Raw genomic sequence first — 15266 nt, 5'->3', positions numbered from 1 at the left:
TAATTTCCGCCTTAAATTAATTAATTCCAAGCCTGACAAAATTGGACCATTAATGCGAACAGGCCCAGTGGAAATTCGGCCGATGAGCCCAAGTAGGCCCAAATCCAACTATTTTGTCTCTAATTCCTCTCTCTCTCTCTCTTGAGTACGCAGTAGAGAGAGAAATGACGTCGTCTTCGTTGGCGCGTCACCGCCGTTGGATTTCCCAGTTCAAAGTCGCGTACTCTCAAACCAAGCCATTTCCCTCTCCGCCTTCGATCTCCTCCACCGCTGGACGCCACAACGCTGATTCCGACGTCCCCAGCGGTCCGCCTCCGATACGAGTTTCGCTCACCGGTTCTGCCGGTCGTGGTGTATTCGCCACTCGCAAGATCGGCGCTGGAGATCTCATACACACAGCCAAGCCACTTGTCGCTCATCCTTTGCTATCTTCTGTTCACCATGTGTGCAATTTCTGCTTGAGGAAGCTGCAGAGAAATGCTAATGCTAACGCCGATGCTCATCGTGCAACGTTTTGCTGCAAAGAGTGTGAACGACATTCCAAGGTATCAATACGATATAATCTCTCGTTCTTTGATTAGTATGTTTTATGTTAGGTTAATCCGTTTTAGAAACTGTTTGATTTTTGATCTGTCTTGTGAAATCTCTAGCCGTTCTTACATGAATTAGTTTTTACCTGCGTATTTTAGTGTTAGGTGGTTCGAATCCTTCGATAAAATCGAACTTATGAACTTATTAAGACTAAACTGAACGTATAATTCTTTCTTTAGTTTAAATTGTCGCAGTACCTTCTTTATTCAGAAGATTTCGATTTTTGTCCGTTGTCCGCCATATGTTTGTTGTTTTGCTTCTGAAAGAACTTATTCTGCTAATCACACCTTCATTTCATTTCGATTGATGTAAAAGCTGATGGAAATGTGGAAATAAGAACTTTGATATAAAAAAAAATAGTAGTTCTGGAATAAATTTGATTTTAGTATCTAAATTTCTAGATTCTACATGATCGTCCAAAAGATTCGAGGTATAAAATGTTGAATGTCTAATCGTTTCCTTAGGTTATATATTTGACGTATCTTAATTTCAAAAGGATTAGTGCTTTTAAAAATCTAAATTTGAAATCAAGCAATACTTTTCAGTGTATTAGTTGTATAAATTATTTCTATTGTTCATTTCGATCAATTTGTTTAAATGTAATGAAGAACAGTATATCGTTAACAACAATAAATTATACATCTTTCAAATATTTTGAATTATAATGAACTGAAGTTGGAGAACTGTAATTCATCTTTGTCTTCTTTTATTATCTACACCATACATACTATCTTGTCCTAGAAATCAAATTTTTCCTAGGGAAGCATAAATTACAGTATTTTTTTTCTGTCTAGGATTTTCTCGCCATAATTTAGTATCTGATTTTTGGAGTGAAAGAAATCTAGTTATTCTGTTAGGTTTTTCATGATGTCGAAATGCAAGCAGATTGGTCAGACTTCGACAAGAATTGCAGGTGCATTCAATTTTCGATCATTTATGTCACCAATTAATTCAATGTTACCCACGGTACATACATGCACACAAAAGTCTATGCTTTATTGTAGTCGGTACAATTATGATTAATTTGGAGTATCTGAAAAGAAAGCAAAAGATTTTTATTTTTAAGGCTTGATGATGTGATTGATTTGTGGTGTGGGCATGGAGTGTCCTCTTTAGTTTTATAGGCTTGACTTTCCAGTTGCATTGCTTATTTGTCTGTTTTTCTTTATCAAGTCGGACTCTTTGTCCTATTTCTGCTTTTTTCTTTTTCTTTTTGGTTATTTGTTTCTTTAGGGTAAAAGGGACGTTTTACTGTCACATTGGTAGATCTTTCTCAAGTCTATAATTTTACTGCACCTACTTTTTTTTTTGTTGGCCCCCAAAACCATGTCGGTGATTTTCTCTCCTCTTCTATTCTCTAGCTTCCCCTTTCAGTATTGGATGGCCAAATAAAATGTGCGTTAAGAATAATAGTCGAGGTATATTTAAAAGAATGTCCAAGATTAGAGGTTTGAATCACCGGCTTCACATGTTATTGAACTCAAAAAAGAACCAATGTCAGTTTCATGGACAGATATGCAATGATTAGGAGACTATAATCTACAAAATTAGTAATCCTTCCACAAAAAGAACGAAGAGTTATTCCAAGACGAAGCTTTCCATGTTTATTTCTGAACCGAACTCAATTCTTTATATGTTAAACTACTGTCATCAGAATTTTGTGGAGCATTCATGGAATAATTTTGTACACGGGTATCTCTATAAACCAATCAAGAGAAAACTACAAGCAACAAAATTAGTAATTAGCATGTAAATACAGGCTGTTTTCTTTTTAATTCCATATTTGATTTGTTTTCTCCTTTTTGATCTTCTAGATTTTCGAGCAATAAAACGCCTTGTATAGTGATATTTCTCTCTAATATACCAAGAAAATTAAACATGCAAAGGTAGAAAATCTCAACAAATTAATTAATATCCTGATAAACACGCACATGGCTTTCAATGTTCCTTCAACATGAAAAACTAGTTTGTAGTCGTACATCTAACTTGCCAGGTTGTTTGTGTTCATCTCTTTGTCAAGGGAGCGAGGCTTAAAATATCCTCTTTTGGTGAAGCGATTGGCTTGTATGGTCATATCTGGAGCTATATCTTCTGACCTTCTTGACATACTTCAGCCTTCTAGTTTGTCTCCTCATATGGTTACGGAGGTAAGATACTTCACTATTTTGATAATGTCATTTTGGATAAGCTATGATGATGGCCTCTGGTCGATCTCCAGCAGAGAGTACAAAATTTTGCCGTTATTACATTTAGGTTTATTTTGAAAGCGTTCTATTACATGAACGAACTGGCTATTCATATTTCACCTCATATGCTTGCAACTTTTTCATTTTTAGCTTTGTAGGTTTAAGCTAGCGATCCATATTGTTTTAGTTCATTGAACTTTCAGCTAGAACTTTGATGGTATTCTTTGGCAAGCTCGATTTTGTTAGGGACTAATTTAAGTTTGCATTGAATTTTAAGTATGCATATATTTTCCAGTAGGAAGGAAGTCTGCAATATTATCAACAATTACTAAAAAAGGTCTTGAAACAAGTCTTATATAAGAACTATATCACAGTCACAGGAACCCCATTTATAAGTGCCTCCAATCATAATCAATCAAAAAGATGAAAATATATTTTCTACCACTGAAATAGCGAGGCTCAATTTGAAGCATTAAACTAAACTCCACCTCTCAATTGATTAGAAATTTATCTTCAAGCAAATGCTGTTTCATTGCAACCAATTGTGTCCAAGGGATGGCTAGTGTTTAGCACCCCACCTGCCATATAATCTTCCTTTATATATATATATATATATATATATATTCCATGTCAATGATAGTCTATCTCTTATTTACTTATTTATTTATTTATAAGTAAATAAAATAGATGTATATATTTTGTTTGAATTCTCGAATTACTATGTGAACACAGTTTTATTCATCTAAAAACTACAGTTAAAAGAAGGTTACAGCCTGCTGAGAAAAGCATTGGTCAAATCAAGCATCACAGACGAACAATTGCTCTGTATCCTACTACATGCTGGCAAAGATTTGTGACAATATTTCTTGTCATGCTATTCTTTCTTCTTCTTCTTGTTAACTTACATATTCCAAGTTCTAACTCAAGAATGGTACACTGGAGTTCTCGCACGAATTCGTATTAATGCCTTTCGAATCGAATTGGTTGGAGGGTATGAGGATCTTCTTTCTCTTGCAGCAGCCTGTGTTGAAGCAGAAGCTGCTGTCGGGAATGCTGTTTACATGCTACCATCTTTCTATAATCACAACTGTGGTCAGTGCCCTTAACTTTTGCTTGCATGATTGCATCTTTTTTCGAATTCCACTTTTTACCCTCATGTTTAGTTCTTTTTTCCTGAGCATTGTCTTTTTAGTTGAAACATAAAAATGCATCCGAGCTTTGAATTCATTAGTAGATGTCGATTACTGTTTAATGTTTGGAAAGATAACAGATTATGTAATGGTATTTGGGACATTAGGAATGTGTATATAATACGGGACAGAAAATTATATGTTAGCTAAGTACAATATCATGGCTGTGTCCATTGCAGATCCAAATACACACATTATATGGATAAACAATGCAAACGCAAGATTGAAGGCCCTCCGTGATGTTGAGCCCGGTAAGTTTGAATTTAATGTCTCTTTGACGTTATTTGTATTGTGGAAATAAAAGACATGGAGTAGTCTGCTTTTTGATTTATCATAAACCTATCAAATCTCTGCAACCATGGCTGGATAAGCTCGTTTTCATGTTAAAAGAAAGTAACAACTATGGTATAACTACAGATGAAGAGCTACGGATCTGCTATATCGACGCAAGTATGGATCATGAGGCTCGGCAAACCCTGCTATACCAGGGGTTTGGTTTTATTTGCAACTGCACCCGGTGTTCGTCTGGTGATTAAGTGAGATTATTCTCATATCTATAACTCTTTTCATATATAAAATGCTGATTTGAAACGACATTATTAACTCAAGTATATTAGACATTGATGAATATGGCTCTCTGGTTCGGCTTCTCTACAATACTAATGGATCGTGGAGAAGAATCAAGCCTGATTCCATTGAGTTGATGTTGAACGTTGTTTGCAAGATTAATTAGTTACAAACTTCTTAAAAGCATAGTGTTTTCTGTTCACAAATTGTGAACCTAAACACCAATTGCTCCTTTTATTGTTTTCTTCGTAGCACTATTTTATCACTTCTTAACAGAAGTTACGAAATTTGTCGGGAAAATGTTTTTAGGCGAAGAATAGATGTTTTTATTCCTTGCATGGTTTGACAAAAGTTCTTGAAGTTTTTACCAGAAAATACTCCCAAAGGTACCCTACTTAATGGCCAAAATTTGCAGATTAAAACACTTTACCTCATCAAAAGGGGAAAAAAATTGCACCTAAGAACTGCACATCTCATGATTGAGGGAAAAAGAGGAAAAATGAATGGTTAATGTAAGAGAATTTTACAGTTTACCCAAATGGGTCCGGTTATCGTGTTTATAGTCCAGTTAAAAGAAAAACATTTATTTTAAACAACAATTCCAACACATTTACTAAATAATGTGCTTATATTCGGTTTGTTCACTTACCTGAACAGAATAACGAACAAAGTTTCAACGGATTGGTAACATTGGATTAGATGGAATCTATCGAATTTCTATATATATAACCATCAAAATATACTTCGACTCGGTCATCAAATTCTAGAACCATAGAACATGGTTTAGCCCTCCTTTCACCAATTGCACCACAAATACCTTAACCACTCAACTACCCCAAAGCTGACACATCCTTAACCAATGTAAATAAGAGAACTCTAAACAGTCTAGTTATTTCTTCCATCATATTCCTCAAAAAGCTGTTAATCCTACTCTAATACTTCTGCACAATACATTAAATCCAGGCGCATTAAAATATCAAAGCTTCTTATTTCAAAACTTTGTCATGTACTTAGTAGGGCATTTCACAATCTTCTCTCGTACATTACACTAGTCGTCCATCAACCCGACTACATGCATATTTATCTCTCATTCTCACCCTCTAAGCAAAAGGGGAAAAAAAGACTGATTAGAGAAAATATAATTGCTGCAAAGGTCATTTAGGCATCTCTCTTTTAGAAAGGGGCTCTACAGAGGGAGGGGTAAGGTTTGTGCATTTGTGCCCAGGTTACGAAATTGGTATTGAAGAGTGATAGGAAAGAAGCAAAAGTGGTGTATAATGCAAAGGGATTAAGGCATGAGATTGAAGAAAAAAAAAACTTTTACTATGAGATGAAGAGGGTACCACAAATACAAACGCAGATCATAGTGACGATGAGATCTCATGTGGAGATACCTGTGGACATTGAACACCGCATGATCCGCCACTATTCCCCTACTATATTCAATTTACTTTCTCAACAAACACAAACTTTTCTTTCTTCTGCATCTTTGCTACGATGCTTTTCTTCCACGCCTGAACTACAAACAACCCATAATTAATTTTACTTTCAGATTGCCTTTTCCCGTAATGAAATGTAAGATAGAATAAAGAAGATAAGCAAGACAATAACTAATGGTTAGACGATGTAGGAAGGAGGAGTTACCTACACTATGCGTGGTTAACGTCTAGATCGAGATTTGCACCGAAACTCGGCAAGGAGTGCTGTATGATCGGAGGACCATATTGGGGATGGAAGTGCTGTATCTTTCCTCAAGCTCTCCTCATCCAGGAGCTCTAACAAAGACTCCACTGTTAAAGTGTCCGCTGGAGAAACAGTGATAAATTTCCATTAAAAAAATCATCCCAGTTGAATAAAATGAATTAAAAAAAAAAAAGAACAGAAGTCTGTAGGCAGAGATATACCTGTGTAGAAAATGTAGTCCAGGGTTCCAATAAAATCTCTAGTACAATTCGTAAATAAGGGTTCATTTGTTGTAGGATCCAGCCTTTTCCTCTGCTTATCTGAACCGTTACCAACTCCCTTTATTGCAAAGTAGGAGTATGCACTAACCTGAAGAGGAATTATCATTCAGCTTTCCAACATGGAATATAACTTCCAATATAACTTCCAAGCCGACCTCCATTTATTAATTCTTGACCACAACATTAAAGGTGAAAACCAGATGAACTTATCGACAGACATTGAAAATGTAGATAGAAGATTTACCAAAGGTAGTTGATGTGACAATTTGCTATGTGGCTGACATAGATTTAGAGAATCTACAGCTAAATCTGGATGTGTTGGTTCCACCTTCCCCCTAGCAAGGAGATGATGTGGGGCACTGCAACAACGTTCAATTACTAAGATAATTGTGCAGATCTTTGACATAACCATATGATGCTATTCGACAATAAGTGCAAATAAAGAACTACGCAGAAAACAAACCTTCCAGGAACAGAATTAAAATCCCCACAGACCAACATTGGAATATCTGCACTAACAGCTATTTTCTCCAGTCCTTTCAATAAAGTATGCACCTAGTTTCCAGAATGTTAAACCAAACCAGTCATAATCAAGGAGAGAAAAGAAAAAAGAAGGAAAATACAATATAGTATAATGAAAATCAAACTACCTGCCAGAGTTTGACATCTTTTAAATCTTGATTCCCATTAATATGCGTATTAGCCTAATAAACAGAAATAGGAAACGTTAGCGAACACTGGAATCTAAGCAGGAGAAAAGGAGTAAGGAGACTGCAAGTCTGGCTCCCCCAACAACTGCAAATCACAGAAAAACAACGAAAAGAATCCAACTCTATGACTCTGCTTGTAGAGTAGCATATCAAATATGCACGGTCGAAATTTCGAAACAGAAACCAAAAGTGTCCAGAAACAATCAAAACCCACGAGGGTGTCTAAGAATACCGAACATATTCTAGGCTTTGGACATAGAATAACCCACTAAGTTCACAGAAAAATAGATTTTCCATGATGCATCAGAAAAGGCAAGCATGACACACTGCTGCATACTTAGCAGTCCTAAAAGAAAAACCTTTGGAAAGAAAAAATAGACTTTAGATATCAGACCACAGAAACATTAAACAAACACTCCAGAATTCTTACCACGCAAACAAGCTGCCTTTTTCCTGGATTATCAACCGTTGGAGTGCTGAATTTTGATTCAAGAACTACGATAAGTGCAACATCATCCTAACAATCCATGCAGCACAAACTTACATATTAATTCACAACAAGCTTTGCAGTCAAAATGCATGGCTAAGAGGTGGGAAATAAGCACCAAGCTAAACCTTGATTAATCTGTTTAAAGCATTTCTCTTTTGAGCAGTTAAAATAGTAGCTGGGTCAGTCAAAGATTGTGCAGCTTTGTTGAACTCAACCTGCAAACAAGCCAAAATACATTTAGGACGCAGCAACACACAGAATGTAAAAAGATAAAGACACTTCCTAACCTCATATTTTTTGACATGTGCAAATCTATCTCTACGAAAAAATGTTGCACAGCCATCAATTGTTTGAATGTTCCCATTGTAGACCTGAAAAAGATAAATACATAGGATGAGAATAGACAGACCTTCAAATTGAATATAAATATTATATATAGGGAATATACAAATGAAAAGTGTGAAATCAACCTCATTGGTTTTTCTCTTGTAAAGTGCTTGATAACCATGTTTGTCAAGTTCAGGAGCAAAAAATTCCAGAAAGTGATCGCTCTGAACCTGTTTAGAAAAGATGAATATCTTGTAAACTGCTTCATACACGAACATTCAATATTTAAACTAAAAGAAAGTTGGAGAAAATTCCCAATTTTTCACAATGTTGTGAAGTTCACAAAGTCAACACTTCAGAAATAATAAACAAGAAAGAGAACGTTTTAAAATTTTGCTCTTTTATAGTTTCCTTGGACCTATCTATTCCATCTCTCATTATTTGGGATACTACTCATCTCTTTGAGCTGACAATAGAAATATTTTTTAGTGTCATCTTTTTTTATATAATTAGAAGGCATCCTCTATATCATTCAAATTGCACAATTGAATGTCTAATGAGCCTTACTGACACGTGTGATCAATAATCAATAAACATTTGCTCGACACTCCACCTTCGTCACATATTCCATACATCACAGAAAATTAACACGTGCTGTGGCCTAGATTGTTTTAGTCAGTATGACAAATCTTTTTAAAGAAATTTACAAAATTAATACAAAATGAAACATGCTTATAAATAATAAAGTTATAACCAAAATAAGTAAATACTGACATTGGTTAAAAAAAACATAAGTTTACATTTTAGACATCATAACCGCACCAGATCTCTTACAAAATTTAACAAAATCAATGCCAAATGAAGAATTCTTACGGACAATGAACTTATGATCATGTAAATACACAACTCAGTTTAGTTAAAAGAATCACTTTGAAATCCATACCAACACCAAATGGAGGTCTCAGAGTACTGCAGCTAGTACCCAAATATCATATTTATGTATTTTCATCTACCAAACGTGTTTTATTAAAATGTAGTCAAATTTCTTCAAAAATATTTACTGCATTCTTTATCGACTTTAAAGTAGATATCCGGTATTGCAAGGATCTGAAAATTTATAATGCTTAGAAAGTTTCATTCTTAACAGAGCAAACTTCTTGAATTTTAACATATGCCACCAACGCAACTATAGAAAAAATTATATTTGTACACAAACATGAGGACAGAGTGATGCGTACCTCCTGAAGACAAATTATATCGGCACGATAGCCAACTATTTCCCTTAGCAGATTTTGTCGCCGATATGGCCATGAAAGGGCCCATGAAGGGCAATAACTGAATGTTTCACTTGTGGCATAAACATCAGCCAAAATATTGTAGGAAAGCACTGTAAAAGTTCCTGATGATGATACTCGACCATCCAAATCTATCTTTCCCATCGTATCAACCCCATTAACAGGTATTAAGTGACGTGGAGTAGGAGATGGAGCTGGAATGACCCGAGAAGTTGAGACAGTAAGTGGAGATGCCACAGATAACATGGTTTCAACATCAACCACAGCACATTCAAACTTAAGAACGTGGCCAATATCTTCAGCCGTTGGTGTGTAACTCTTACAGCGTCCAACTTCTAACCAAGTTTCCACACCAGTCTTTTGGGTAACAGCTGCAGGATACAATGTTGTTGAACCATTGAGCATGCTAGAAGAGCTGGGGTTGATGGCACCAGGTGCTGCATTATTATTATTGTTATGACGTCCAAATAACTCTTCCTCTTCATTACTATTTTCATTCATAGCACTAGCAGCACGGTCATGTAGAACACGATGATGCTGCCAAGAATCAGAAAAGCATTTGGTGGTGCAATGATAACTTTTAAAAGCAGGAATTTTGGCTTTAACACAACCTAAACATTGTAAAGTGGCTTGCTCAGAAGGATGTACACTACAAACAGCAACTTTTTTATCACTTTGTAAGCGATACCTGAAAACAATTTATGTAATAAGTTTAACATCAGCAGCATCATTTTGAAAACAGATATCGAACCAAGGTAATTTCAAATATCTACATAGAAAAGAAAAATAGATCTCGCAGAAAAGTAAATAATTGGATTTTCAAACAGTAGTAACATTTAAGGGCTACATTCTTCTGCGCAGAGATTAAAAATAATAAAATAAAATAAGAACATATTAGCTTAAGGCTAAGGCTTTTATTCCATCCAAGGTTCAAATCTCCACCTCTACTTGGACCTTTGTATAAATTTACTAATCATTTCTTTCCAAAATCCCTAGAATCTAGCATGAAAGAACAGTTGAAGGATTCATCTCTATCTCATTTTCCTTTACAGTCTTAATTTCTTACTCCCCGTCGTCTCCATGATTGAAGCCGCCACTCCCTCCTGAGCTACATTATGCCTTCCCCCAACCTCCCACCTCTATTTTTTTCATTCATCAAACTAAGAGATGTAGCTTTTTATGAGGAAACTCCATCCACTTATGGACAAAAGTTCAACAAATTTCTGACAACCAAAGCTTGATTTAGATATCATAAATTACATTTTTTTTGTTCCAAAAATTCTTGAAACTACTCTAGTCACTATGATCGAATCCAACCTAGCATGAAGTCCCATTATTTACTCATTACAACTTTATGCTAGTTGCCACAAAACATCGGATTGTAAAAGGATCCACCATAACCTCTTAGCAAAGAGAGTTGATTTTCCAAGCATTAAATTTTCAATCTCCAACACACCTTCTTCGTTAGCATTCCAAATGACTAAAAAACAAACAAAAGACAGTAACACCTTCGAACACGTATAAAAATACCAATTCAATAGAAAATAATATTTAGTATCTTAATAAAAAAACAGATAATTTCATACAAATTAATCTCTAATTCATAAATAATGGTCATGGCCATCTTTTTCCTTAAAACAGGAAGCCAATAGAAAGAACAGCAGAAAACTAGTTTGAAATGCTAATCAAGCTAGCAAAAAACCAGAAAAAAAAAATGCAGCCATTGCGGTTCATGTCAATTTACAATAAAAGCTGTTTCAAGAATAGACCTAAACAACTTCGAACTTCTAAAAAACAATCACTAAACCGTAACCACATCCAATTGAAGTACCATGACCGTGAAGTAGTAAACAACCAATAAACGACAGTAACCACAGACTGAAAACCAATTCAAATTACGCAACAGACTACTCAAACTTACCATCTGTATCTCAGGAATTGACCGCCAAGTGCAGCGGACTCAGAAACATCATCAGTGCTAATGTTCTTATCAGGCCGTCGATGGAGCACGTAGGGCGTGAGTTCGCAACCTACAATAGGAATATCAGAGGGCAGGTGCACGCGTACCACGTTCAGCATGCTTCAATCTCGTCAATCGTCACAGCACGGCAAGTCTACGAGCGCGAATCGAACGCAACAAAAAACAATAACAACAAGAACAGGAACACTCGCAGCTTTACGTATATCACAAAAGGCGGAGAGATGGCGGATACCTGGCGGATCCGCCATTTACACTCGGCGAAAAACCGCCAGAGTTCAGCTACTAAACTGCAGGTTCAAAAATCAGAAAATCGCAGAGATCTTGAAAGGAGGAGATTGAGGAAGTAGAACAGTGAGGGAAGTGAAACAGATCGGCCAAATGGAATCGGAAAAATGGAGAATCGGAGAGAGAGAGAGAAGAACGGAGGAAGAACAAAGGATCGTTGATTAGGGTTTTACAGAGAGGAAGCGCCAAAATTTTGGAGTTTTTTCTCTCCTTTTTCCGATTTTAATGCCTTTGAAAGTGAAGAGACCGAGAGCGAGAGAAGACCTGGAGACGGGGCGCAGAGGAAGAAGGGTTTTTATAGTACCACTCTTCTGTTCTTTCTATTTATCCTCTTAATTTTTGTATTATTGCTAATTTTCTTCTCCTTATTTTTTCAAAAAAATTAAAATTTTAAAAATAAAAATTAAATAAATAAATAAAAACTTTTCTAAATTCTTAAACTTTTAATTACGTGTCTAACACGAAAGGTATCTGCAAAGTAAACGTGCATCAGTATATCATTTTACTAAATGCGTTTTAATTCCAAAGTCAGTATACAGGTTCGAGCTACGGGTACTGAGAACTATAGTGAGCATAAATCATAGTAACTAGGTTGTTAATTTTACTCGTACTGTGATCTTCGACAAATATTACGTCAAGAAGTTTCCTATGTAGAGATATCTGTAGCAAACTCTCATTTTTTGTGTTCGTTTTCTGTAGGTAAACATTGGAGATCTTTTGTTCGTGTTTTAGTCCAATATCTTCGTATTTCTATAGTACTCAAAACGAATAGTCTATAACATTGTATGTATATGAACTTAAAATCAAAACCCTAACTCGAGAACCCTAATTGGGTCATTTGAACCCGTTTGTGAAAAACCTGAATTATGGTCAATATTTGTTGACGTTACTGTAAAGAATGCTCGATTAGATGTCAAGATGTTGGTATCATATAAGGTCTGACACATTGAAGTGTTTACCTAAGATTAGTTGGGTCATATATCGTTTGATGAACCTCGTGAAGAACATGCTTCTAATAGTCGGAACGATGAAAAGATGAGATTCGTATAGACTAGTTTGTCGTGTGAGAGCTAGGGTTGATATGGGTGTTCGTGGGTCGGGTCGGGTTGCGACAACCAACTCGAGCTCATATCCAATGGCACAAATGATCGATCTCGTAGCATTTATATTTTTTGAAAATGGGGTTTGAGACCGTTTTGGAAAGCATTTATATGCTAACAAATATAATTAATGATAACAACAACATTGATAAGAAATAATCTCAATATGGAGATTTGACAACTACTCGAACATCGAGAGGTAAATTGTCTTTAACAAGAGTAAACATCAAAAGAGGTAACAAGTTACATGCCATAAAAAAATACATGGAAAGTAAATAAATACGCTCCATGAATGGAAAGTAAGAAGAGCGTGAAATGTCGTGCAGTCATAGTCAACATATCTTACGACATCCTCTCCCACTTAATTGGTTGTCATCTCCATAAACCGACTTTACTCAAACTTAGCAATCTGAATAATGGCCGACCTCAAATCCGAGACACTCTTAGTTGATCTCTACATTAAGGAGTCCGTTTCATTTCACAAAAGGCGAGCACTTGTCTTCTAGGTTTGCCAGCTAACCATGTCTCCTCGGCTAAGAACTTTTCGACTTCTTTCTCGACGGTATTCTTCAGTATGAAATTAGGTTTAGATGTCTTGCCAACTTGATAAGCATTTGGTCGCCGATTTGGAAATCCGAAGAACGTTACTTTTAATCAACCCACATTTTCAAACGTTTTGATATCTTCTCCAAACATACGAGGTTTTCTCGGATGTTTGTTTTTACACTTGTGTGAAGTGGTATGCTCGAGAATATATTTTTACACGGGTGGTCAACAACCTGTGGCATATGCTCCACGCTTGAATAACTCTAACAATTTTTTTTAACTCTGGGATAATAAAAAAAAAAAAAAATCTATAAAAAAACAAATTATTGAGGTATTTATTTATTTATTTATTGAAATTTATGAATTTTAAAATATTTAATTATTCCGTGCATAATAGTTCATTATACATAATACGAATTTGAGAAAATCTAGCCTAAATTGAACAAAAAATTAGAGAGAAAAAAAAGGGGAAAATTTTGAGCTTTGATCCATTTGCCACAGAACGGCCCACTTTCGTTCGGCCCACTTTCGTTCGGCCCATTAAAAGAAAAGCCCTCAAACCCTAACTGCGGCATTATATAAATACATAAAACCTAGGGTTTCCTTCATTTGTGAGAGTGTGAGGGAAGAGTTTTATCCTGCTGAGAGGGAAAGATGCCGGCTGGCCATGGACTTCGCTCTCGTACAAGAGACCTCTTCGCCAGGCCCTTCAGGAAGAAGGGTTACATTGCCCTCACTACATACCTGAGGACCTACAAGATTGGCGACTATGTCGACATCAAGGTTAATGGCGCCATCCATAAAGGTATGCCTCACAAGTTCTATCATGGCCGCACTGGTCGTGTGTGGAACGTTACCAAGCGCGCCATCGGCGTGGAGATTAACAAGCAGGTTCGTTCGATTTCCGATTCCTTTCATTTTTCGATTAATTCTGTTTTCGTTTTTTTTATTATATCTGTTCTTGTTTTGGAAATGTTTAAAATTTTAGTGTTCTAGGTCTCGGGTTGTGTTTGATTTGGGTAGTAACTTGTTTAGGTTTAATCTGGATAAGTTGTGGACTCTGTTCTGTTTATATTTCGCTGGTTTTTATTGATTTGATCTTGGGATGTGGAACATGTATCCGTTAATTTTTATAGCAAATCACTTGGTGAATGTTTTTGTAGTTGCGCGGTTTCAGATTGTCGAATGCTAACTATATTTCTTTGACGTTGCTTGAAATTGACATTATATTTTAGTTGTCACATATGTTTGAAGCAAGTTTTGTATGTATCTCTGCCAAGTGTTGTGTTCATGAATCGATTTGGATTCAGGACTGCTAAATCATGCTGTAACTCAAATTTCTCGAGTTTGATTCGAGCAATAAACATCCGCTTGTTTCCTGATACTTCTCAATAAAATTTGCAGGTGGGTAACAGAATAATTAAGAAGCGGATTCATGTACGTGTTGAGCATGTCCAACCCTCTAGATGCGCAGAAGAATTCGTACTGCGAAAGGTTAAGAATGATCAACTGAAGGCCGACGCCAAGGCTAAAGGTGAAGTCATTTGCACAAAGAGGCAGCCAGAAGGCCCCAAGCCAGGGTTTATGGTTGAAGGTGCATTGATGGAGACAGTTACTCCAATTCCCTACGATGTCGTCAATGATCTTAAGGGAGGTTATTAGAATTATCTTCATTGAACTTGCTTTGTTTGGCTGGTTTTTGTTTTGGTCTATGAACTTATTGGATAGTGTTACAATTTTCTCTTTATGCACCTAAATTTTGGAAACGAATCTTATCTGTTAAATTGTTTCTTAATTTTCTGGATCTGCCATAGCCTTTGATACATGAGTGTAGTTTCAGCTGATTATTCCATTTGTTTTGATGCATTTGGTTCTCGCTAATGCCTTAAATCTTTTGCATGTCCATGAATCATTTTGCTTCGTAGTTGAAGATTGACAATGCCTTTCCTTGTGTTCATTCTTAGATGTTTAGTTATAATTTCATTTTGGTTGCCCTATATTTTTAAAACGTCCAATATTAGCGGCTTTAAATTG

The 15266-nt window shown here is 36.0% G+C and overlaps 3 protein-coding genes across 6 annotated transcripts; 2 read left to right on the top strand and 1 right to left on the bottom strand.

Annotated features, from left to right (window-relative positions):
- Positions 1-82: 82 nt before the first annotated feature.
- Positions 83-4690, top strand: LOC111498765 (histone-lysine N-methyltransferase ATXR4). Its single transcript, XM_023150129.1, is given in 8 exon segments — positions 83-136; positions 138-545; positions 1449-1504; positions 2612-2738; positions 3533-3602; positions 3693-3869; positions 4147-4218; positions 4385-4690. Coding segments are annotated over 8 exon segments (1083 nt in total). The 3' UTR covers positions 4504-4690.
- A 971-nt stretch (positions 4691-5661) lies between these two features.
- LOC111498636 (carbon catabolite repressor protein 4 homolog 1-like) lies at positions 5662-11877 on the bottom strand. Of its 4 annotated transcripts, none has more exons than XM_023149955.1 (12): positions 11242-11877; positions 9264-10008; positions 8169-8255; positions 7986-8069; positions 7824-7913; positions 7639-7725; positions 7149-7202; positions 6962-7053; positions 6743-6857; positions 6439-6586; positions 6179-6339; positions 5662-6053 (listed from the first exon to the last, which is right to left on the bottom strand). In XM_023149955.1, the coding sequence occupies exons 1-11, from the start codon at positions 11397-11399 to the stop codon at positions 6194-6196; spliced, it is 1806 nt and encodes a 601-aa protein (XP_023005723.1). In that variant the 5' UTR covers positions 11400-11877; the 3' UTR covers positions 5662-6053; positions 6179-6193. The 4 variants fall into 4 exon arrangements, with proteins under 4 accessions (XP_023005723.1, XP_023005724.1, XP_023005725.1 ...); XM_023149956.1 differs by having other exon boundaries at positions 5662-6048; XM_023149957.1 differs by having other exon boundaries at positions 6183-6339.
- A 1942-nt stretch (positions 11878-13819) lies between these two features.
- Positions 13820-15079, top strand: LOC111498718 (60S ribosomal protein L21-2-like). The gene is made up of 2 exons (XM_023150064.1): positions 13820-14123; positions 14637-15079. The coding sequence occupies exons 1-2, from the start codon at positions 13887-13889 to the stop codon at positions 14892-14894; spliced, it is 495 nt and encodes a 164-aa protein (XP_023005832.1). The 5' UTR covers positions 13820-13886; the 3' UTR covers positions 14895-15079.
- Positions 15080-15266: the final 187 nt, after the last annotated feature.

The sequence above is a fragment of the Cucurbita maxima genome, unplaced genomic scaffold (genome assembly GCF_002738345.1).
Source record: "Cucurbita maxima cultivar Rimu unplaced genomic scaffold, Cmax_1.0 Cma_Scf00025, whole genome shotgun sequence".
Lineage (NCBI taxonomy): Eukaryota > Viridiplantae > Streptophyta > Magnoliopsida > Cucurbitales > Cucurbitaceae > Cucurbita > Cucurbita maxima.
This window is presented reverse-complemented; position numbering and strand designations above follow the sequence as displayed.